Genomic DNA, 25,745 nt, shown 5'->3' on the forward strand with positions numbered 1-25,745 from the left:
TATTGGGTTTCTAAGTAAAACTTTGTTTGCTGAGGCTTTTGTTAAGTGTTCTCCAATCCTGAATTTCTATGGAATGTCAGGTAGGATTGGTAGAGGGAGTTACCATTCACTCCCCACCCCATTACATGGTTTTTCCCTCGCCCAAATAAGTACGGGTGTGCTCACTGGGCTATTCAAGGCTGCAGTGAGTGCCGTTCAGTGACAGAGACTGAAAATCCACATGGATAGTGTGGAAAACCTGATCCAATGAACACTGTACTCGTGGTTTACCGTAGGTGAGGAAACCTGTTGTTCAGCTCGTGTCCAGATGGGCAAGGTGTTTATTTTGTTGGTATGCTGCAAGTCTCGTATTTTAGATAACCACTTCGTTTTTAGACTGCAATAAAGCTGAGTGGACTTTAAACTTGAATGGTACCAACATTTTCATTGTCTTCCGTAACCCTCTTACGCACAGATCTTGACAATTGATGTTTCGAATGCGGGCAACGACATGATAACTTGTTTGCTTTGAGGACGGAAAAGTGGCATATGTCCCGGGTAATGTAGGCTGCTGCAATACAAAGCCAGTCAAGTGATATTGAGGAGCTTATTAGGCAACTGCTGCAGACCAACACGCCACAGCAACGATGAGTCCATACAGAGGTTCTTAGGCCCAGCAAGAAGCAACGGTGGGCAGTCTCAATACATTGTCAGCATAACATATATAATTTTTTTTTAGCTAGGATTTTGATTTGCCGATCTCCTGGGGAGTCCATACAGGTCGGAAACGGCAATGATAAATTGACTACACACCACACAGGTTGTAGCTGAAATCAACATGGCTACACTATGGGTACGGTTGTTAACCTAGCAATGCCACAAAGCTACATAGTCTGCAGTCTAAGGACCGTTCCCGATGCAGAGCACTTTATATAGGAGAGCAATAAGGCCGCAGCTAGCAATCTTGGTGACTCCTTTCTGATCCACCTCAAAATGATTGTACATATGCTAAGATATTATCACACTATTTGTGCTTATATTCTGATGGGTTTTTATAGTAACGACCAAAAGCCTTTCCAGTTTAGGCACAGAATGTTGACGTACTGGTGAACACACAGGTGTTTCCGTAGACTACAAATGTTTCCAGTATCACCTTTTTACTTGTAAAAAAACAATGTTTTGGGCAATTTAAAAAAAAAACATTTATTGTACGCAATGCTATGAGGGATGTCTCTAACCGGCAAAGGATTGGCAGTGACAATGCAGGAAGGGTCTATGATACTTTGAAGGGACTCCACGTTCTTGTCAGCGGGACGGTAGTGGAGCATAAATTGGAAACGGGTGAAGAACAGCGACCACCTGGCTTGATGAGGGTTTAGTCGTTGAGCCGACTAGATATAGGTGAGGTTCTTGTGGTCGGTGTAGATCAGGATGGGGTGAGCTGCGCCCCCTAGCAGATGTCTCCACTCCTCCAGAGCCAATTTGATGGCCAGTAGCTCCCTATCCCCAATAGAGTAATTGCGCTCTGCAGAAGAAAAAAGTCTCGAGTAATATCCACATACTACTGCCTTTCCTTTGAAGCTCCTCTGGAACAGAAATGCACCTGCGCCAACAGAAGAAGCGCCCACCTCCAATGAAAACTGCCGAGACATGTCAGGATGATGGAGGATCGAGGCTGAAGTGAAGGCTTTCTTGAGGCTTTCTCCACACCTTGGCGTTCACACCATTCTTGGTAAGGGTAGAGATATGAGTCGTCAGTGATGAGAAGTTTGGGATAAACTGCCGGTAGAAATTGGCGAATCCCAGGAAACACTGTATGGACCTCAGGCCTTGAGGACGTGGCCATTCCAGGACAGACGTTACTTTCCCAGGATCCAACTTGAGACCATGATCCGAGATGATGTAGCCCAGAAAGGGCAAATAATTAATTTGAATGACGCACTTCTCAAGCTTGGCATATAAATGATTCTCCCTTAATCGCAGTAGAACCTGATGGACATGCCTCCGATGAGTCGTCGGATCTGGGGAGAAAATCAAAACATCATTGAGATAGATTACAACACAGACATAGGGGAGATATCTAAATATATAATTGATGAATTCCTGGAAGACCGCGGGAGCGTTACACAGTCCGAAGGGCATCACCAGGTAGTCATAGTGCCCAGTGGCGTAACTACCGCGGTAGCAGCAGTAGCGGCTGCTACGGGGCCCGGGGCTTGAGGGGGCCCGGTGGCGCCGCTAGCAGCCGTTATGGCTACTACAGCGGTAGCGCCGCTACTGTGGGGCCCGCGACGCCGAGCCTTACACAGGCCCTCTCATGCCTGTAGGTGTCGCTAGCACCGGAGGGGGCCCCAGTGCTAGCGGCAGCCAAATACATGTATTAGCACTGAATGGCCGGGCATGTTCCGTGCCTGACCATCCAGTGCCTTACAATGACACTGATTGGCTAGCGGCGCGATGACATCATCGCGCCGCTTCCATGCTTGGAAGGTGCTGATTGGCGGGGCAAGTCATTCTGCCCCGCCAATCGGCGTCATTGGAGGACGCTCGTTCAGCTCCTGCAGACATGCTCAGAAGAGAGCATGTCTGCATCGCCAGTGAACAGCGTGGGAACCGGCGAATGTGAGTATGTCAAGTTTTTTTTTTTCCCCTCATAAAAATGTGAATGGCATTATCTATAGTGGGGGGGGGGGGTCATCTTTATGTGGGCTATTATATATAGGGGGTCTATATGTGGGGCAGTAGCTACAGGGGGGTCTATATGTGGGGTAGTAGCTACAGGGGGGTCTATATGTGGGTGTGTGGGCCATTATATACAGGGGGCTCTATATGTGGGCCATTATATACAGGGGGGTCTATATGTGGGGGCCACTATATACAGGGGGCTCTATATGTGGGCCATTATATACAGGGGGCTCTATATGTGGGCCACTATATACAGGTGGGGGTCTATATGTGGGCCACTATATACAGGGGGGTCTATATGTGGGCCACTATATACAGGGGGGTCTATATGTGGGACACTATATACAGGGGTGGGTTACCTGTGGGGCACTAGCAACAGGGTGGCTATATGTAGTGCACAGTCTACAGGGGTGGGCTATATGTGGGACACTATATACAGGGGGAGCTATATGTGAGACACTATATACAGAGGTGGGCTATACGTGGAGCACTAACTATAGGGGAAGCTATATGTAGGGCAGCACGGTGGCTCAGTGGTTAGCACTATTGCCTTGCAGCTCTGGAGTCCATATGTGGGCACTATCTATAGGGGCTTCTATGTAGGTCACTATCTACAGGGGGCATGTTGTGTGTTTGTGACAGTTATATTTAGATGTGTTGAGAATTTTAACTTTGTTTACAGGTGCAGAAATGTTTTAAAAGTGAGAAGCTGAAGACATCTAAACGGAAAACTGCAGAAATGGGTCATGGCCGGGAGAAATCCATCATAGATGTCTGAACCGGAGGGAGAAGAAAAGAACTACAATCTGAGACGTCACCGGTGAGTCACTTAATGTAAATGTTTATTCTGCCTCTAATCAGTATTGTAGTCACTGTATGATCTGCAGCGAGATGATGGTGATAGGATTTTTTTTGTGAAACCGCATCTCCCAGCATATCCTTACCATTGTTCCGGCCATGCTGGGAGCTGTAGTTTTACGCCGTACAAACCTATACGCAGTGGTGTAACTACCGCTATAGCAGCCGTAGCGACTTCTACAGAGCCTGCAGCATGAGGGGGCCCGTGCCACCCGCCGGCACGGCCCCCTCCCATGGCCGCAGGCTCCGCTAGCAGCCGCTATGGCTGCTACAGCGCGACGCCACTGAAGGGGTTGTTCCTACATAAGACATGTATCCCCTATCCACAGGATAGGGGATACATGTGTGATCGCTGGCAGGGATGAGGAGAACAGGGGACCAAAAGTCCCCCCTAAGTTCTCCATGACAAACCTCAGACTTCCGGGGTCTGTGTCGGCAGCTCCGTAGAAATGAATGGAGCGCCGGTCGCGCTTGTGCGCATGCGTGACTAGCGCTCCTTTCATTTTTATTGAACTGCGCAGACGCCGGAAGTCCGAGGTTAGTCATGGAGAACTTCGGGGGACTTTCGGTCCCCCGTTCTCCTTATCGCTGCCTGTGGATAGGGGATGCATGTCTTTTGTAGGACAAACTATAGGCCGTTTTTTTTTGGGGGGGGGGCTATATGGCGTTATCTACAGAGGGGTTCTGTATGGCGTTATCTACAGGGGGGGCTGTATGGCGTTATCTACAGAGGGGGTCTGTATGGCGTTATCTACAGGGGGGCTGTATGGCGTTATCTGCAGGGGGCTGTGTATGGTGCTATCTATAGGGGGGCGCTGTGTGGTGGAATCTATAGGGAGGCACTATCTACAAGGGGGGGTTGTGTGATTCCCAGCAGAGGGGGGGGCCCCAGTCAAAAGTTTGCTATGGGGCCCAGTCTTTCCTAGTTACGCCCCTGATAGTGCCCGTCTCGGGTGTTAATCGCCGTCTTCCACTCGTCCCCTTCACGGATTCGGATCAAATTATAAGCCCCACGCAAGTCTAATTTTGAAAAAATCCTGGCTCCTCGTATACGGTCAAACAGTTTGGATATAAGTGGCAACGAGTATTTGTTCTTGACTGTGATCTGGTTGAGACCAAGGTAGTCAATGCAGGGTCGAAGAGATCCGTCTTTTTAAGGAAGAAGAACCCGGCCGGGGAGGAAGTCTATGAAACCCCTCTCCAAATTCTCCTTGATATAGGCCGACATGGATAGAGTCTCTGGCAAGGAGAGAGGATATACCCGTCCATGGGGGAGAGAGGCATTTGGAACCAGTTCAATGGGGCAGTCATAAGTCCGATGTGGAGGCAGTGTCCCAGCCTCTCTCTTGCTGAAGACATCCGCAAACTGAGTGAAATAGGGAGGCAGTCCCGCCTAATGACTGAGGCAGAGGAGGCTGGACAGGATGGATCTGAAACAAACAGCGACCGAGGCACTTGGAGCCCCATTGGAGAACCTCTCCGGAAGTCCAGGACTGGGGCATGCAGTCGAAGCCAAGGCAGGCCCAGCAGAACAGGATTGATGGCTTTGGGCAGAACAAGAAACAAAATTAGTTTCGAATGAAGGGCTCCAACTTGGAGCTTCAACGGCTTGGTCTTAGATACAATCGGATCGGGCAGAGGCAGTCCATTCACCGAGACAACAGCTAAAGATGTCTCCAGGGAAACTGGGCAACTGGAGATGATCCACTAGTTCCTTTTGGATGAAGTTTTCCGCGGAACCGGAGTCCAGATAGGCAGAAACCCGATGCGACTTCCTACCGGAAACTATGGTCACAGGAATGGTGAACTTGGAACTGAATGTTTTATTTGGTACCGTTCCACCTAGTCTTGTCTCTCCAACCAATCCTAGGCACTGGGGTTTCTCTGGCCTCTGGGGACACAAACAAACAATATGGCCTCCGAGACCGCAATACAAACAAAGTCCAGAAGTGCGTCTGCGTTGTCTCTCCTAGGTAGACAATTTGACTCGGTCCATCTGCATAGGATCCTCTGGTAGGACGACGGAAGAGGATAGTAGGGATTGCTGGGAAGTAGAAGTCAGCCTAGGAAATCCTCTCTCCCTCTTGGGAACGCTCCCGGATCCTCATGTCAATCCGAGTGGCTAGTAGGATGAGATCGTCCAGGGTAGGGGGCAGATCGTGAGTGGCCAGCTCGTCTTTAATCCCAGAAGACAGTCCCTGCCAGAATGTGGCCATCAAAGCCTCGTTAATCCAAGTTAATTCAGACGCCGGGGTACGAAACTGTATGACATACTCGCCCATGGAGACGTCTCCCTGGTGTAGGGTCAGCAGGGATGCAGCAGCAGAAGAAACTCTCTCAGGTTCTTCAAATATCGAACGGAAAGTCCGTAAAAAGTACTGCAAGTCACGGGTCTCTGGTCCCTGATGTTCCCACAGAGGATTTGCCCATGCCAGGGCTTTGCCAGTAAGGAGAGAGATTATGAAGACGATCCTGGCATGTAGTCTGAAGTGGATCTGGCACTGATTCAGAAATCCCCTGCAGGTCCTCGTGTCTCCGTCATAGCGAGGAGGTAGTGGCAAGAAGCAGGGGATCGGCACTGGGACAGACAGGAAGTGTAGCAGGAGGAACAGCAGGAATAGGTGCGGTGACAACTGTGGTTTGAGCAACCAGGCGATGTGCAATGGTGTTCACCAACAGGAGGAATTGGTCTTGCCGTGACTGGAGGCAGTGGCGTAACTACCGCCGTAGCAGCCGTAGCAACTGCTACGGGGCCCGCGGCATGAGGGGGCCCGTGTCGCCCGCCGGCATGGGCCCCCACCATGGCCGCAGGCTCCGCTAGCAGCCGCTATGGCTGCTACAGCGGGACGCCACTGAACACTACGGCAGAGCAGAGAGGTATCTCCCCGCTCTGCCATTAAACAAAAGACATGTATCCCCTATCCACAGGATAGGGGATACATGTGTGATCGCTGGCAGCGATAGGGAGAACGGGGGACTGAAAGTCCCCTGAAGTTCTCCATCACAAACCTCGGACTTCCGGGGTCTGTGTCGGCAGCTCCGTAGAAATGAATGGAGCGCCGGTCGCGCTTGTGCGCATGCGTGACCAGCGCTCCTTTAATTTTTATTGAGCTGCCGACACAGACGCCGGAAGTCAGAGGTTAGTCATGGAGAACTTCAGGGGACTTTCAGTCCCCCGTTCTCCCTATCAATGCCAGCGATCACACATGTATCCCCTATCCTGTGGATAGGGGATGCATGTTATTTGTAGGGGGGGGTGCTGTATGGCGTTCCCTACAGGGGGGGCTGTATGGCGTTCTCTACAGGGGGGCTGTATGGCGTTAGCGCCATACATCCCCCTCTTTAGATAACGCCATACAGTCCCCCCTGTAGATAACTCCACACAGCCCCCCTGTAGATAACGCCACACAGTCCCCCCCTGTAGATAACGCCACACAGTCCCCCCTGTAGATAACGCCACACAGTCCCCCCTGTAGATAACGCCACACAGTCCCCCTCTGTAGATAACGCCATACAGTCCCCCCTGTAGATAACGCCATACAGTCCCCCCTGTAGATAACGCCATACAGTCCCCCCTGTAGATAATGCCATACAGTCTACAGGGGGGCTGTATGGCGTTATCTACAGGGGGGGCTGTATGGCGTTATCTACAGGGGGGGCTGTAAAAAAGGCACTATCTACAAGGGGGGGGTTGTGTGACACCCAGGGGAGGGGGGCCCCCAGTCAAAAGTTTGCTATGGGGCCCAGTCTTTCCTAGTTACGCCCCTGACTGGAGGTCTTGCATCTCAGTCAGCATGGGTTGTGTCGTCAAGGTCTCAGGTTGACAGCGGGGTCCATGGCCTGAGTGTACTGTCACGGTCTGTGGGTATGTGGACCCACTAGCTCGCACCGCCATAGTGGGGAGGCAGCTGGCCAAACAACAGAGCACCCCAGCAATACAAAGTTCCGGACTAGGGTACCTGAATAGTCCAGACAGTGGCTGAGACTTTGGCATGGATGGGGGTGGGTGCAGCAGGTTACGCCAGACGTGGCGGATGACACCAGGTGCAGCAGGTTGCGCCAGACGTGGCGGATCACACTGAAAGTGGAAGATGACACTAGACGTGGCAGACGACAGCAGATGCAGTGGGACACGAATCCAACACCAACAGGCTCAGGAACAAGAACACAGCACAAGATACAGGATACAGGTAACAGGGCACGGGTAACAACAGGAGCGGGATTACACTAAGGGACCATTTGCAAGACTGACATGGGAATACTAACAACGCTCAGGCAAGGAACCTGCAAACAGGTACATAAAATCAAGCACACATCCATGTCATTTCCATAGACAAACATTGGTAGTAGTATGGGTCATACTTAGAAGTTCAGGGACTTTAAATGTGGAACTGTCATAGAATGCTGCCTTTATCACAAGTCTGTTTAGGAATTTTCTGATCTGCTAAATCTGCCCCTGTCAACTATAAGTGCTTTTATTGGGAAATAAAATATCTAGGAGCAACAGCTCAGCCTCAAAGCAGTAGGACAAGCAAACTTAATGAGCGGGGTCGCTGAGTGCTGAAGCACGCGGTGCATAAAAAAATTGCCTATGCTATGTTGCATCGCTGACTACAGAGATCCAAACTGCCTCTGGAAGTGACATCAGCACAAGAACTTGGCAACGGGTACTTCACTAAATGGGTTTCCATGGTCGAGCATCTGCACACAAGCCTAAGATCACCATGTGCACTGCCAAGCTGTCACGGTCTGTGGGTATGTGGACCCACTAGGCCGCACCGCCGTAGCGGGGAGGCAGCTGGCCAAACAACAGCACCACAGCAATATAAAGGCCCGGACTAGGGTACCTGAATAGTCCAGACAGTGGCCGAGGTTTCGGCATGGATGGAGGTGGGCGCAGCAGGTTGCACCAGACGTGGTGGATCACACTGAAAGTGGAAGATGACACTGGACGTGGCAGATGACAGCAGATGCAATGGGACATGACTCTAACACTAACAGGTTCAGGAACATGAACACAGTACGGGATACAGGATACAGGTAACAGGGCACGGGTAACAACAGCAACCGGATAACACTAAGGGACCATTTGCAAGACTGACATGGGAATACTAACAACGCTCAGGCAAGGATCAGAAGGGCTGGGCCCTTTTTATAGTCCAGGAAATCATGGGCAGTTGATGATGATGATTCCATTTGTGCGTACGTTGGCTCTTTAAGGCAGGGTACGAACACGCACCCTACCGGACACAACGGACCGGAGCGGAAGTGAGCGCTGGCGTCTCATGGGAATTAGATGCGAGCCAGCGCTCATAGATCCATGGCTGCGGCCTACGGGGGGTGAGTAAACCCGATGGTCCGTGGCCATGGACGCTACACAAGCGTCGGCTGAAGTGTTGATACACACCGCCACTGAATGCTAAAGCACTGGCACCGTGTTCTCTGGAGTGATGAATCACATTTCACTATCTGGCAGTCTGATGGAAAAATATGGGTTTTGGTGGATGCAAGGAGAACACTACCTATTAGAAAGAATAATGCCTACTGTAAAATTAAATGTCGGAGGGATAATGGTCTAGGGCTGTTCTTCAGGGTTTGGGCAAGGCCCCTTTTTCCAGTGAAGGGTGATGGTAATTAGACTATTGTATGCTTCCAACTTTGTGGCAACAGTTTGGGGGAAGCTCCTTTCCTGTTCCAGCATGACTGTGCCCCTGTGCACAAAGTGAGTTTTGTAAAAACATGGTTTGACAACATTGGTGTTGAGAAACATGAGTGGCCTGCACAGGGCCCTGACCTAAACCCTATCAAACACCTTTGGGATGACTAAGAATGCTGAATTTGAGCCAAATATTCTCGTCCAACATCGGTGCCCGATCTCACAAATGCTTTTTTGCCTGAAATTAGCACAAATTTCTACAGACACACACCAAGATCTTGTAAAAAAAAACTTTCAAAATGAGAGGAGGTTCTTATAGCAGCAAAAGGGGGTCCAATCCATATTAACTCCATTGGTTTTGCAATGGGATGTCCAACAAGATTCTATATGTTATAGGTGTCATGGTCATGTGTCCACATAGTTTTAGCCAGATAGTGTATGTGTAGCGTCCATGGCCACGGACCGTCGGGGGTCTGGAAGGGTGCGTGCTCGTACCCTGCCTTAAAGGGCCAGCATGCGCACAAATGGAATCATCATCATCATCAACTGCCCACGATTTCCTTGACTATAAAAAGGGCCTAGCCCTTCTGATCCTTGCCTGAGCGTTGTTAGTATTCCCATGTCGGTCTTGCAAATGGTCCCTTAGTGTTATCCGGTTCCTGTTGTTACCCGTGCCCTGTTACCTGTATCCTGTATTCCGTGCTGTGTTCATGTTCCTGAACCTGTTAGAGTCATGTCCCATTGCATCTGCTGTCATCTGCCACGTCCAGTGTCATCTTCCACTTTCAGTGTGATCCACCACGTCTGGTGCAACCTGCTGCACCTGCTGTCATCTGCCACGTCTGGCATAACCTGCTGCACCCACCTCCATCCATGCCAAAGCATCGGCCACTGTCTGGACAATTCAGGTACCCTAGTCCGGGACTTTGTATTGCTGGGGTGCTCTGTTGTTTGGCCAGCTGCCTCCCTGCTACGGCAGTGCGGCCTAGTGGGTCCACATACCCACAGACCGTGACAGCTTGGCATTGCAAATGGTGATCTTAGGCTTGTGTGCAGATGCTCAACCATGGAAACCCATTTAGTGACGTACCCGTTGCCAAGTTCTTGTGCTAATGTCACTTCCAGAGGCAGTTTGGATCTCTGTAGTCAGCGATGCAACATAGGATAGGCAATTTTTTATGCACCGCGTGCTTCAGCACTCAGAGACCCCGCTCTTTAAGTTTGCTTGTCCTACTGCTTTGAGGCTGAGCTGTTGCTCCTAGATATTTAATTTCCCAATAAAAGCACTTATAGTTGACAGGGGCAGATTTTGCAGATCAGAAAATTCCTAAACAGACTTGTGATAAAGGCAGCATTCTATGACAGTTCCACATTTAAAGTCCCTGAACTTCTAAGTATGACCCATACTACTACCTATGTTTGTCTATGGAAATGACATGGATGTGTGCTTGATTTTATGTACCTGTTTGCAATGGGTGTGGCTCAAACACCAGAATTAAATAATAAGAAGGGTGTATACAGTACATACTTTTGGCCATATGATGAACTTATACTTACATATACTCCTATCAGAAAATACAAGTAGGATGGCCAGTACAATGCAAAATATAACATCTTTATTAGATACAAGATAAAATACAGAATATAAATTGGAACGACAGACCCATGATGCATATATTCCGACACGTAAATACTAAATACCTCCTATAGAAAAAAAATGGATAGGAGATCAGGGTCCCCCTCTTTTGGTCTGTATTCTGTCCTCCTTTTTGATCCTGTCTGGTCTAATTATTTTTCCTAGCTCGACACTTGTCATTATAGCGCTGCTGCATTTATTGTTCAGGTATTTGCCCACACTATCCTCTGATACGGCATCGGATGTACACAGCGTCGGCCTACATTCCCTGCCCTAACCCTGACTGGGCCTTTCACTCAACTGCCACTTATGTATCCCAATCTCGGCCGTCACTCGCGCCCCTAGGAGCGTTCTTCCCAGCACTCTCCCCATTTCATTGGCCACCTACCCACGATAACTGCCAAGCCATGACCACTTCCGGGTTGCCACCATTTTTTTTTACACCATCCCATGCTCCAGGTAAAATTCATCTACAATCAATTTCCCATATGTGTATATACACCGTGTTCCAAATTATTATGCACATTAGATTTAAGTGTCATAAACATTTTCAATTAAACTCATGGATGGTATTGTGTCTTAGGGCTCTTTGGATCTTTGTAATCAATCTCAGACACCTGTGATAATTAGTTTGCCAGGTGTGCCCAATCAAAGGAAAACTGCTTAAGAAGGCCGTTCCACATTATTAAGCAGGCCACAGGTTTCAAGCAATATGGGAATGAAAAAGGATCTCTCTGCTGCCGAAAAGCGTGAAATAGTGCAATACCTTGGACAAGGTATGAAAACATTGGATATTTCAAGAAAACTTAAGCGTGATCATTGTACTGTGAAAAGATTTGTGGCTTATTCAGAGCACAGACGTGTTCGATCAGATAAAGGCATAATGAGGAAGGTTTCTGCCAGACAAATTAATAGGATTAGGAGAGCAGCTTCTAAAATGCCATTGCAAAGCAGCAAACAGGTATTTGAAGTCGCTGGTGCCTCTGGAGTCCCGCGAACCTCAAGGTGTAGGATCCTCCAGAGGTTTGCAAGTGTGCATAAAGCTATTATTCGGCCACCCCTAAACAATGCTCACAAGCAGAAACGGTTGCAGTGGGCTCAGAAATACATGAAAACTAATTTTCAAACCGTGTTGTTTACTGATGAGTGCCATGCAACCCAGATGGATGAAGTAGTGGATGGTTGGTGAATGGCCACCATGTCCCAACAAGGCTGCGACGTCAGCAAGGAGGTGGCGGAGTCATGTTTTGGGCTGGAATCATGGGGAGAGGGCTGACGGTCCCTGACGGTGTGAAAATGACCTCTGCAAAGTACGTAGAGTTTATGACTGACCACTTTATTCCGTGGTACAAAAAGAAGAACCGTGCCTTCTGTCGCAAAATTATCTTCATCCATGACAATGCATCATCTCATGCTGCAAAGAATACCTCTGTGTCATTGGCTGCTATGGGCATAAAAGGAGAGAAACTCATGGTGTGGCCCCCATGTTCCCCTGACCTCAACCCTATTGAGAACCTTTGGAGCATCCTCAAGCAAAATATCTATGAGTGTGGGAGGCAGTTCACATCAAAACAGAAGCTCTGGGAGGCTATTCTGACATCCTGCAAAGATATTCAAGCAGAAACTGTCCAAATACTCACAAATTCAATGGATGCAAGAATTGTGAAGGTGATATCAAAGAAGGGGTCCTATGTTAACATGTAACTTGGCCTGCTAATTTTTTTTTGATTGAAAGAGCTTTTGATTTCTGTAAATATGACCTCCTGATGCTGCAAATTCAACAAATTATCATTTTAGTTCTCTTTACAACCTTTAAAAAATTTTGATCTCTGTTGTGCATAATAATTTGAAACAGTGCATTTTGAGTTTTTTACATCTAAAAAAAAATCTGTTATCATTAGGAGATTTGTTCAATAAAATTCGCATTATACTCCAACGGTTGATGGCTTGAAGATTATACTGACTGTCATTTGCATTGACTATTTAGGAAAATCAGCGAAAAATAACATTTGCATAATAATTTGGAATGCGATGTATACTGCCCTTTTCTTCCCTGAGCCATCATCATTCCCCATGACGAAGCCTGGTGACGAAGCGCGTTGGGTGTAAGTGGGCTCCTGGCATATCTCTACTTTTTATCTCATTGCTCATCTGCATCTGTTGTTGGCTATCTCCCCATTTTTACTCTGCCATTGTGCTGCTACATTGCTCCTTTACCTCGTTGGTCAAACTTGTTTTGTCCCTATATGTGCTTCTTGGCTCACTCTTGCAGATTATTTACAATGTATTATTCTATGGTACAGGTGTCATTGCCAGTAGCCCACTCAGTTATCATCTATCTTTTTGGACTCTTTTTATTACCCCCCTCTTTTTATGGGATTGCTGTATTTTTTACATGTGTTTCAATAAAATCATGCTTTCTATATGCTTAAACTGGTTTGGTCATTTAACACTACTTGCTATTGGTGTTTATTTATTATATGTACCTAGTCAAAGATTGCAAGTCTGGAAAACCTTACTAGAACTGACCTCTTGCAAAAGTGCATATTAGGTTGCCAACAGATTTGTGAGGAAGTTTCAAGGTTTGACCAGCAATACTGACATTTTTTACATGTTTACCAAAGTTATACTGGTAGGACTTTAAACAGTGGGTGGAAACCTGCCCAGCAGTTCACTGGTCATTATCAGCAGTCATCATCAAGCTTCAGACTGACACTCAAAATCTCCCATCCAAAAGGCTGAAGAGCTACAAGCTTAAAGTAAGTCAAACACTTGATACCAAACCTTAATGTAATGCCGGGGTAGGGAGACAGACAGGTGAGCCCTAATCTACCCGCCACTCAGTCCCTGCCTACTTGCAATGGCCCGTCCTAGGCGACGGCGTACAACTGGGCGACGGTCCCTGCGCTCAATAAGTGCACGACAGACAAACAGACAAGGGTACACAGAAGCTAGGGAAATGGTGCAGTTGCCCACGGCAGCACCGTGAGCAACGAGAGTAGTGAACGAGCCGAGTCAAACCAGGAGTGTACGAGGTACCAAACGCAGAGCAGGAGAGTAGTCAGTAAGCCAGGGTCAAAATGAAGCAGAGGACAAATAGTTCAAGCAGCAGCAGCAGAGCCAGGAAACAGGCAGAATCACAGGCAAAGGAGGAGCAGGAAGTGAAGGTATAAATAGACAGAGGGCGGGAGCTAGCTCCGTCTGGCTAGGCTGTGATAGGCTCTCCCACTCCTAAGCCTCCAAGCCTGACTGGTAGAAGATGGAGTCACTCTCTCAGACTTAGGAGCAGGTGCAGACGGATTACCCACGGGCGTCGACACAGAAGCTGTGTCTGGCAGATCCTTTACAGTACCCCCCTTTTTAAGAGGGGCCACTGGACCATTTCTAGGTGGACCTGGCTTATTGGGGAAGTGAAGATGGAACCTCCTGAGCAATACCCCAGCGTGAACATCCCGGGCGGGTACCCAAGTCCTCTCCTCAGGCCCGTATCCTCTCCAATGGACCAGGTACTGGAGGGAGCCTTGGAGCATCCTGCTGTCCACAATCTTGGCCACCTCGAATTCTAACCCTTAAGGGGTGAGAACAGGGACCGGAGGTTTCCTCGAGGGAGCCAAGGACGGGGAGCAGCGTTTAAGGAGGGAGGCATGAAACACGTTGTGTACTCGAAAAGACGGGGGGTAACTCCAGTCGGAAGGAGACAGGGTTAAGGACTTCAATTACCTTGTACGGCCCTATATATCGGGGAACAAATTTTTTGGACGGGACTTGAAAGGCGCAAATTTTTAGAAGATAGCCACACCAGATCCCCGACCACAAACAAGGGGTTAGCATAATGTCTTCTATCAGCCTGAGTCTTTTGTATGCTCTGGGACGCCTCTAGGTTCTTCTGAACCTGGGCCCAGACTGTGCACAGTTCCCGATGAACGACATCTACCTCGGGATTGTTGGAATTACCAGGTGAAACGGAGGAGAACCATGGATTAAACCCAAAATTACAGAAAAAGGGGGAGACCCCTGACGAGTTACTGACCCAGTTAAGGGAAAATTCGGCAAGGAGAATGAAGGAGACCCAATCATATTGACAGTCAGAGATAAAACACCTTAAATATTGTTCTAGAGACAGATTAGTCCTCTCGGTTTGGCCATTAGTTTCAGGATGGAAGGCAGAGGAGAAGGACAGATCAATCTCCAACTTTTTACAGAAAGCTCTCCAAAACAATGAATCAAATTGTACCCCTCTGTCAGAAACAATATTGACAGGAACTCCATGGAGACGCAGGATGTGTTTGACAAACAAGGTAGCTAACGTCTTAGCATTAGGTAGTTTCTTGAGGGGAACAAAGTGGCACATCTTACTGAAGCGGTCTACTACAACCCACACCACCGACTTGCGTTGAGATGGAGGCAAATCAGTGATAAAATCCATGGAGATATGGGTCCAAGGTCTCTTGGAAATGGGCAAAGAAAATAGTAAGCCCGCTGGTCGGGACCTGGGAGTCTTGGACCTAGCACAAATTTCACAAGCGGCGACGTAGGCCTTAACGTCTTTAAGCAACCCAGGCCACCAATAGTTTCTGGCAATGAGATGCTTGGTACCCAGGATGCCTGGATGGCCAGATAGTGCAGAGTCATGATTTTCCCTGAGTACCCTTAGCCGGAATTGCAGGGGAACAAACAGCTTGTTCTCAGGAAGGTTCCTGGGAGCTGAACCTTGATCAGCCGCAATTTCGGAGACTAAGTCAGAATCAACAGAGGAAATGATTATACCTGAAGGCAAAACACAAGCAGGATCTTCCTCCGAAGGAGGGTTGGCTATGAAGCTACGCGACAGTGCATCAGCCTTAATATTTTTAGACCCAGCCCTATAGGTGACCAAAAAGTTGAATCTAGTAAAAAATAACGCCCATCGAGCTTGTCTCGGGTTTAGCCTCCGGGCAGATTCTAGGAAAACCAGATTCTTGTGGTCGGTAAGGACCGTTACCTGGTGCCTAGCCCCCTCCAGGAAGTGGCGCCACTCTTCAAATGCCCATTTAATGGCTAAGAGTTCACGGTTGCCAATATCATAGTTACTCTCAGTGGGGAGTTGGTCACAGGGGATCAAGAGAAGGCAGAGTTACTAAATGGGTTCTTTAGCTCTGTATATACAACTGAAGAAAGAGCAGCTGATGTAGCCGGTGCCAGTGCTGTTAATATATCAGTTGATATACTGAATTGGATGAATGTAGATATGGTCTAAGCTAAATTAAATAAAATAAATGTGCACAAGGCCCTGGGACCAGATGGGTTACACCCTAGAATTCTTAAAGAGCTTAGTTCAGTTATTTCTGTCCCCCTTTTCATAATATTCAGAGAATCTCTAGTGACTGGTATAGTGCCAAGGGACTGGCGCAGGGCAAATGTGGTGCCTATTTTCAAAAAGGGCTCTAGGTCTTCCCTGGGTAATTATAGACCAGTAAGCTTAACATCCATCGTGGGGAAAATGTTTGAGGGGCTATTGAGGGACTATATACAGGATTATGTGACAAAAAATAGTATTATAAGTGACAGCCAGCACGGTTTTACTAAGGACAGAAGTTGTCAAACTAACCTAATCTGTTTTTATGAAGAGGTAAGCAGAAGCCTAGACAGAGGGGCCGCTGTGGATTTAGTGTTTTTGGACTTTGCAAAGGCATTTGACACTGTCCCCCATAGACGTCTAATGGGTAAATTAAGGACTATAGGTTTAGAAAATATAGTTTGTAATTGGATTGAGAATTGGCTCAAGGACCGTATCCAGAGAGTTGTGGTCAATGATTCCTACTCTGAATGGTCCCCGGTAATAAGTGGTGTACCCCAGGGTTCAGTGCTGGGACCACTATTATTCAACTTATTTATTAATGATATAGAGGATGGGATTAATAGCACTATTTCTATTTTTGCAAATGACACCAAGCTATGTAATATAGTTCAGTCTATGGAAGATGTTCATGAATTGCAAGCGGATTTAAACAAACTAAGTGTTTGGGCATCCACTTGGCAGATGAAGTTTAATGTAGATAAATGTAAAGTTATGCATCTGGGTACCAACAACCTGCATGTATCATATGTCCTAGGGGGAGCTACACTGGCGGATTCACTTGTTGAGAAGGATCTGGGTGTACTTGTAAATCATAAACTAAATAACAGCATGCAGTGTCAATCAGCTGCTTCAAAGGCCAGCAGGATATTGTCGTGTATTAAAAGAGGCATGGACTCACGGGACAGGGATGTAATATTGCCACTTTACAAAGCATTAGTGAGGCCTCATCTAGAATATGCAGTTCAGTTCTGGGCTCCAGTTCATAGAAAGGATGCCCTGGAGTTGGAAAAAATACAAAGAAGAGCAACGAAGCTAATTAGGGGCATGGAGAATTTAAGTTATGAGGAAAGATTAAAAGAATTAAACCTATTTAGTCTTGAAAAAAGACGACTAAGGGTGGACATGATTAACTTATATAAATATATTAATGGCACATACAAAAAATATGGTGAAATCCTGTTCCATGTAAAACCCCCTCAAAAAACAAGGGGGCACTCCCTCCGTCTGGAGAAAAAAAGGTTCAACCTGCAGAGGCGACAAGCCTTCTTTACTGTGAGAACTGTGAATCTATGGAATAGCCTACCGCAGGAGCTGGTCACAGCAGGGACAGTAGATAGCTTTAAAAAAGGGTTAGACAATTTCCTAGAACAAAAAAGTATTAGCTCCTATGTATAGAAATTTTTCCTTCCCTTTTCCCGTCCCTTGGTTGAACTTGATGGACATGTGTCTTTTTTCAGCCGTACTAACTATGTAACTATGTAACTATGTAGGGACGGAGATGGGTGAGGGACCTGGTACCCTGGGACAAGACAGCACCCACTCCCACCTCGGAGGCGTCAACCTCCACGATAAATGGCTCCATTTGGTTAGGCTGAATCAGCACTGGGGCCGAGATAAAGCACTTCTTAAGGACCTCAAAAGCCTGGACCGCCTCTGGAGGCCAGTGGAGGAGATCAGCACCTTTGCGAGTAAGATCTGTAAGAGGCTTAGCGATGACCGAGAAGTTAGCAATAAATCTCCTGTAATAATTAGCAAACCCCAGGAAGCACTGTAACACCTTCAGGGAGGCAGGTTGGACCCATTCAGCCACAGCCTGAACCTTGGCAGGGTCCATGCGGAATTCATGAGGAGTGAGGATTTGACCCAAAAATGGTATCTTCTGCACCCCAAACACACATTTTTCGGTTTTAGCAAACAGTTTGTTTTCCCGAAGGACATGGAGCACCTTCCTGACATGCTCAATGTGGGAGGACCAGTCCTTGGAAAACACAAGTATGTCATTAAGGTATACTACAAGAAATACCCCCAGGTAGTCTCTTAAAATCAGATTTATAAAATTCTGGAAGACCGCGGGAGCATTACACAACCCAAAGGACATGACGAGATATTCGAAATTACCTTCGGGCGTGTTAAACGCAGTCTTCCACTCATCCCCCTCTTTGATGCGGATAAGGTTATAAGCCCCCCGTAAATCAAACTTAGAGAACCATTGGGCCCCCTGAACCTGATTGAAGAGATCAGGAATCAAAGGAAGGGGATACTGGTTCCTTACAGTGACCTTATTCAAGTTTCGGTAGTCAATGCACGGCCTAAGACCACCATCCTTCTTCCCTACGAAGAAGAAGCCAGCACCTACCGGAGAAGTAGAGGGGCGAATGTAACCCTTGGCCAGGCATTCCTGGATATACTCTCTAATGGCCTCACGTTCGGGACAAGAGAGATTAGAACACCTACCCTTAGGGAGCTTAGCTCCTGGTACCAAATCAATTGCGCAATCGTATTCTCTATGAGGAGGTAACACTTCGGAGGCCTTTATAGAAAAAACATCAGCGAAGTCCTGAATAAACTCAGGTAGAGTGTTCACCTCCTCAGGGAGAGAGATAAAATTAACAGAAAAACATGACGTCATGCATTCATTACCCCATTTGGTAAGATCCCCAGTATCCCAGTCAAACGTGGGATTATGCATCTGCAACCAGGGTAGGCCTAAAACCAAATCGGACGATAATCCCTGCATCACCAGTACAGAGCACTGCTCCAAATGCATGGAGCCAACAAGGAGTTCAAAAACAGGGGTATGCTGTGTAAAATAACCATTAGCAAGAGGAGTGGAGTCGATACCCACTACCGGGACAGGTTTAGGCAAATCAATCAAAGGCATAGCTAGAGACATAGCAAATTCCGCAGACATGATATTAGCAGACGACCCTGAATCCACGAAGGCACTGCCGGTAGCAGACCTACCACCAAAAAAGACCTGAAAGGGAAGCAAGATTTTATTACGTTTCATATTTACGGGAAATACCTGTGCGCCCAAGTGACCTCCCCGATGATCACTTAGGCGCGGAAGTTTTCCGGCTGCTTATTCTTACACCTAGGACAGGTGTTCACTTGATGCTTGTCATCCCCACAATAGAAGCAGAGACCATTCTTCCTGCGGAACTCTCTACATTGTTGGGGAGACACGGAGGCCCCGAGTTGCATAGGTTCATCCGAGTCTTCTGTGGAAGAACGAAGCAACGGAACCTCGGGAGCCATCATGGGGGAGTCAGAGGAGAAGGCACAAGAACGTTCAAGTCGTCGTTCCCTGAGACGTCGGTCAAGACGTACCGCTAAAGCCATAACCTGATCTAGGGAGTCAGAAGAGGGATAGCTAACTAACAGGTCTTTCAGGGCGTTCGACAGACCCAATCTAAACTGGCACCTTAAGGCAGGGTCATTCCACCGAGACGCTACACACCACTTCCTAAAGTCAGAACAGTACTCCTCAACAGGTCTATTACCCTGACATAAGGTCACCAGCTGACTCTCGGCAAAGGCAGTCTTATCAGTCTCGTCATATATGAGCCCGAGAGCAGAAAAGAAAAGATCAACAGAGGAAAGTTCAGGGGCGTCAGGAGCCAAGGAGAAGGCCCATTCTTGGGGCCAGTCCTGGAGCCGGGACATAATTATACCCACTCGCTGGCTCTCAGAACCTGAGGAGTGGGGCTTTAAGCGGAAATAGAGCCTACAACTCACCCGAAAGGAGAAAAAAGTCTTCCGGTCCCCTGAGAACCAGTCAGACAACTTGAGGTGGGGTTCAAGAGGTGAGGTGGGGGGCACTACGAGGGTAGCATCATGCTGGTTGCCCCTCTGAGCCAGGGCTTGGACCTGTAGGGAGAGGCCCTGCATTTGCTGAGCCAGGGTCTCAAGGGGGTCCATAGTTGTGTCAGGGACCAGGGTAGAAAAGGTATATGGGCCAGTGATTAAGTAATTCCGGGGTAGGGAGACAGACAGGTGAGCCCTAATCTACCCGCCACTCAGTCCCTGCTTACTTGCAATGGCACGTCCTAGGCGACAGCGTACAACTGGGCGACGGTCCCTGCGCTCAATAAATGCACGACAGACAAACAGACAAGGGTACACAGAAGCTAGGGAAATGGGGCAGTTGCCCACGGCAGCACAGTGAGCAACGAGAGTAGTGAACGAGCCGAGTCAAACCAGGAGTGTACGAGATACCAAACGCAGAGCAGGAGAGTAGTGAACGAGCCGAGTCAAACCAGGAGTGTACGAGGTACCAAACGCAGAGCAGGAGAGTAGTCAGTAAGCCAGGGTCAAAATGAAGCAGAGGACAAGTAGTTCAAGCAGCAGCAGCAGAGCCAGGAAACAGGCAGAATCACAGGCACTGGAGGAGCAGGAAGTGAAGGTATAAATAGACAGAGGGCGGGAGCTAGCTCCGTCTGGCCAGGCTGTGATAGGCTCTCCCACTCTTAAGCCTCCCAGCCTGACTGGTAGAAGATGGAGTCACTCTCTGAGACTTAGGAGCAGGTGCAGACTGATTACCCACGGGCGTCGACACAGAAGCTGTGTCTGGCAGATCCTTTACACTTAATTTATTACAACCACAACTGCCTTACTATGAAAATAAATAAAAGCTACAAAAATAAACAAGACCAAATATACAATTTAAAAGGACATCTTTATTAATATCACATACACTATCTGGCTAAAACTATGTGGACACATGACCATGACACCTATAACCTATAGAAGTTTGTTGGACATTCCATTGCAAAACCATGGGAGTTAAAGGGAAGGTGTCACGAAAAAATGTTTTTTATATGTTATTGCTTTTAGTATGTCATTAAAATAAATTTGATTTATTTGTGTTCTTGTGTTGTACTTTTTTCTTTCTTTTACTTCTTTATGGGGGCTGCCATTTTTTTTTTCATCTCTGTATGTGTCGATTAACGACACATACAGAGATGGAATACGGCACATACATCCCCATAGAGAATGCGAACGGGAGCCGTTCCATTCACTATAGCGTAGTCTTCGGCAGAGCGACATCCGGCGCCATTTTTATATGGACCGGAAGCTGCAGCCGGACAGTAAGACGACTACTTCCGGTCGCGGCTTCCGTCCATATGTTCAGAAGCAAGGACTAGCAGTGGAGGCGGCGACAGCGACGGTGGCGGCAGGAGCAGGTAGGTTATGTTTGTGTATGTGATGTGTGTGTATGTTCGTGTTATACTGTGTGATTACCACTGTATCTAATCCTCCTACACTGTGCATTCGCTCAAAAAATGGCGGCACACAGTGTAGGAGGTTTGAACATTCAACCCCCTCCTTTCTCCTGGCACTAGCCAGGAGAAAGGAGGGGGGATTGTTGGAGGTCACTAGAGCGAGTGTGTCTTCTCCAATTTTGCAGCATAAAGAGCAATGAGGTTGCTTTACCACATGCCAATGCTGCAATTTTGGGAATTGTTCCTTCTAGTGACCAGTACATGGAAATGTTATAAATTAGAATCTAATTTATAATATTTCCTGACTTGTGAAAAAATTAAAAAAATTTGAATCATGTGTAATCATTTATATACTAATTATTTAACTAAAAAAAGTAAATAAATTCTAGCGACACATTCCCTTAATATGGATTGGACCCCCCCTTTTGCTGCTATAAGAACCTCCTCTCTTCTTGAAAGGTTTTCTACAAGATCTTGGTGTGTCTGTGGAAATTTGTGCTAATTTCAGACTAAAAAGCATTTCTGAGTTTGGGCACTAATGATGGAGGAGAATATTTGGCTAAAATTCAGCATTCCTAGTCATCCCAAAGGTGTTCGATGGGGTTCCACTCAAGTTCCTCAACACCAAACTTGTCAAACCATGTCTTTACGAAACTCACTTTGTGCACAGCGGCACAGTCATGCTGGAACAGGAAGGGAGCTTCCCCCAAACTGTCGCCACAAAGTTGGAAGCATACAATAGTCTAATATGTCTACGCATGCTGCTGAATTGCCATCACCCTTCACTGGAAAAAGGGGCCTTGCCCAAACCCTGAAGAACAGCCCCAGACCATTATCCCTCCGACACCAAATTTTACAGTAGGCATTATTCTTTCTAATAGGTAGCGTTCTCCTTGCATCCACCAAACCCAGATTTGTCCTTCAGACTGCCAGATAGTGAAATGTGATTCATCACTCCAGAGAACACATTGCCAGTGCTTCAGCGTTCAGTGGCGGTGTGTTTAACAACACTCCAACTGAGGCTTGGCAGTGCACATGGTGATCTTAGGCTTGTGTGCAGCTGCTCGACCATGGAAACCTATTTTGTGAAGTACCCGTTGCCCAGTTCTTGTGCTGATGTCACTTCCAGAGGCAGTTTGGATCTCTGTAGTCAGCAATGCAACAGAGGATAGGCAATTTTTTATGCACCACGCGCTTCAGCACTCAGCAACCCCGCTCTTTACGTTTGCATGTCCTACTGCTTTGAGGCTGAGCTGTTACTCCTAGATATTTAATTTCCCAATAATAGCACTTAGGCCTCATGCTCACGGCCGTGCCCATAATGACGGCCTGCGATTGTGGGCATGGCTGGCCGCTGACACCCGCCGGCCACATTTTCGTGCCGTGCTTCCATACAAAGTATGGGAGCACGGCCCGTAAAACTCGAAAAGTAGGACATGCTCCATTTTTACTGGCACGGTTCTACGGCACAAACACCCTTCCGTAGCGCTACGGAAAGGTGTCCGTGGCCAATAGAACTGTGCAGGACCGTAATTGCAGACCGTATTGCGGTCCCCAATTACAGAGTTTTTTTTACTGTCGTGTGCCTGGGGCCTTACGGTTGACCGGGGCAGATTTAGCAGATCAGAAAATTCCCAAACAGACTTGTGATAAAGGTGGCATTCTTTGACAGTGCCACATTTAAAGTCCCTGAACTTCAAAGTATGACCCATACTACTACCAATGTTTGTCTATGGAAATGACATGGCTGTGTGCTTGATTTTATGTACCTGTTTGCAATGGGTGTGGCTGAAACACCAGAATTAAATAATAAGAAGGGTTTATACATACTTTTGGCCATATGATGAACTTATAATTACATATACTCCTATCACTAAATACAGGTAGGATAACCAGTATAATGCAAAATATAACATCTTTATTAGATACAAGATAAACTACAGACTATAAATTGGAACGACAAACCCATTATGTAAGGATCCCCACATGTAGATACTAAAAACCTCTATTTTCTGATAGGAGTATTTGATTTGCTATTCAGGTGCGATTAATTGTTGGTGATTTTTTTTGTCCTCTTTTGGAGGAATTATAATTACATATATAAAACCTCTATGGTTACTGTAATGTCATTAGACATTTCTATTTTGATATACTATATTTATAGTAATAAGCTTATTGGAACTCCCAACCAATACCAAAAGCATGGTTTGCAGAGGTGAGGTGGCCACTAATGTATGGTATCCATGGAGACACACAGGTCTCATAGTAGCTGTATACACAAAACGGTATGGTATTTTTAAGCAATATCATTGGCAACTTTACAAATAACTATTAGGGCATATCGACATCTTAGAGAGAGGATGCAGCTACCTGGACATCCTATTTTTAAGACAGAGTGGAGAGCTCAGCGCCGGGGATGTTTTACATTGTTGTCCATGCCTATAACAGCTCATCATCAGGGACCAGGAGCTAAACCCATGCCAAAATCAGCTGATCCCTGGATTGTTTCGTTTATGATCCCTGGATTGTCTGTCTTTCGAAAAGGGGACTGTTTTAATTAGGCATACATACTCTATGTAGATTTTGCCCAGGCATGATACAAGCCTGGTCTCTCAATGCAACACCGTGCATACCACAGGTCTACCCTTGTTCCACTGTGTTGAGTAGAATATACAGTATGTAGTGGTTATTTATTTAATATATTGCTGACGTGTAGCCTCTTCAACTAATGTACTGTAAATTTTGTGATTTAATTTCTTTGTTTCTATAGATATAATATTTTGATGTTTCTTTCAGACATGGATCTTCTGTTGCGTTGTGTGATTTTTTTCCTGATACATCCATATCTGTATAGCAAACCTTACAACATAGATGCTTTGTTAGAAAATGGTACTGGAGCCGCTGAAACTTTGGAAAGACCTCTCCAAGCTGTTTCTCCAAAAGACGTCTTGGCAAAAGGAAACCAGACATGCGAACAACTCTTGAAAAATTGCAAAGAGTTTCTTGACTTTCTCCCGCCATCTTCATCATGGCTTCTAAAACCTGCTCTGGCACTGGGCTTTTTGCAGGTTGGATGTTTAAATGAACAGGATCATTTCTTTTTGGATTTACTTAGAGATGAAAGTGCAAGTACATTGTTTAATATAATGGCTAAGCAGTTAAATAGCTTGATTCACCAAACCTCCACTAACTCTCAGAAAGGCCGACAACATATTCAGAAGCTTGACTTACTGAGATTCAATTTAGAGTCTCTTTATTTTAACGCTCCACATTCATCACATCATAAGAATTGTTCGGGTTTCCAACAGGAGGAGCAGAATGTTATTCTGAAAGGTTTTATTTTTGGATTTCATCCATCCCTACAGCATGCAAAGTATCACTGTGATAGGTTAGGTCCATCTTGTGCTGGTGTTTCTTCTGATACCACGGGGCAATTTAAATTTGTGGCAAGGAATGGCGGGCATATCATACCTCATGCTGGATCAAGGTTGTGGCTGCACCGCTGTATTGGTGAACACCTGAGGAGGCGTTCTACTGATCCTGATTGCCACAGTGAAAAGGAATTGCGTATTCATAATGTCATGCAATGGATTCCAGTGGTCGGTGGCTATTACAATGCTGGAAGTGCTATTTATTATGCCTCACAAGGGTGCACCAGTAATGCAGAGAGCAGAGCAGTTGAAGCGTCCATTGATCTAGGCTATGATGCTTTATTTGCTGCCACTGGGGGAGTTTCTGAGGCAATTACTGCAGGTGTTGGTATAGCTGTAAAACCTGCATTAAAAGCTGGTGTCAAAGCAGCTATAAGCTTCTTTAAAGTGAATTTGTTGCAGTGAACATGCTGCCCTATATCAATGATTGCCTGCCTACCATGTATAAGTTTGCATACAGAGATAGTTGTCAATCACTGAGTAGGACTGCCCACTGGACTGCTAAGCCTAGAATAAGCAGAAATTTAAGTGAATGAATAAATACAAGTTATACTGAATCTTTTCCGGCTAAACTATACATGCATCCGCTCATCTCCCCCTGCTCTATAACCTGCTGCCTTCAGATCAGCCTGTATGTTCAACATTACAGGTTCTCTTTCAACAAAAATAATAATTACTCTTTATAATATACAAATAGTATTTTAAATTTTTTTGTTATGTTTTCTATTATACAGTGATCACTATTAGGTCTATTCTCAGGGCAGTAGGCATGTGCTAAAGGTGGATCACAGCCTGATATTCCACTGACTGCTGTTAGAGAATAAAGGATCAGCCATGTTGGATGTTAACACCTCTGTTTATATGTTCCCCCACATACACTACCAATGGCAATAAACATACGCTCAGTTGATCCAGTGATGAATGTTTATGGAGAAGA

At 46.6% G+C, this 25,745-nt stretch overlaps 1 protein-coding gene across 1 annotated transcript; it reads left to right on the forward strand.

The window, feature by feature from the left end:
- Nucleotides 1–13,518: 13,518 nt before the first annotated feature.
- APOF (apolipoprotein F) lies at nucleotides 13,519–25,464 on the forward strand. The gene is made up of 2 exons (XM_075850180.1): nucleotides 13,519–13,573; nucleotides 24,174–25,464. The coding sequence occupies exon 2, from the start codon at nucleotides 24,176–24,178 to the stop codon at nucleotides 25,211–25,213; it is 1,038 nt and encodes a 345-aa protein (XP_075706295.1). The 5' UTR covers nucleotides 13,519–13,573; nucleotides 24,174–24,175; the 3' UTR covers nucleotides 25,214–25,464.
- The last annotated feature ends 281 nt before the right edge of the window (nucleotides 25,465–25,745 follow it).

The sequence above is a fragment of the Rhinoderma darwinii genome, chromosome 2 (genome assembly GCF_050947455.1).
Source record: "Rhinoderma darwinii isolate aRhiDar2 chromosome 2, aRhiDar2.hap1, whole genome shotgun sequence".
Lineage (NCBI taxonomy): Eukaryota > Metazoa > Chordata > Amphibia > Anura > Rhinodermatidae > Rhinoderma > Rhinoderma darwinii.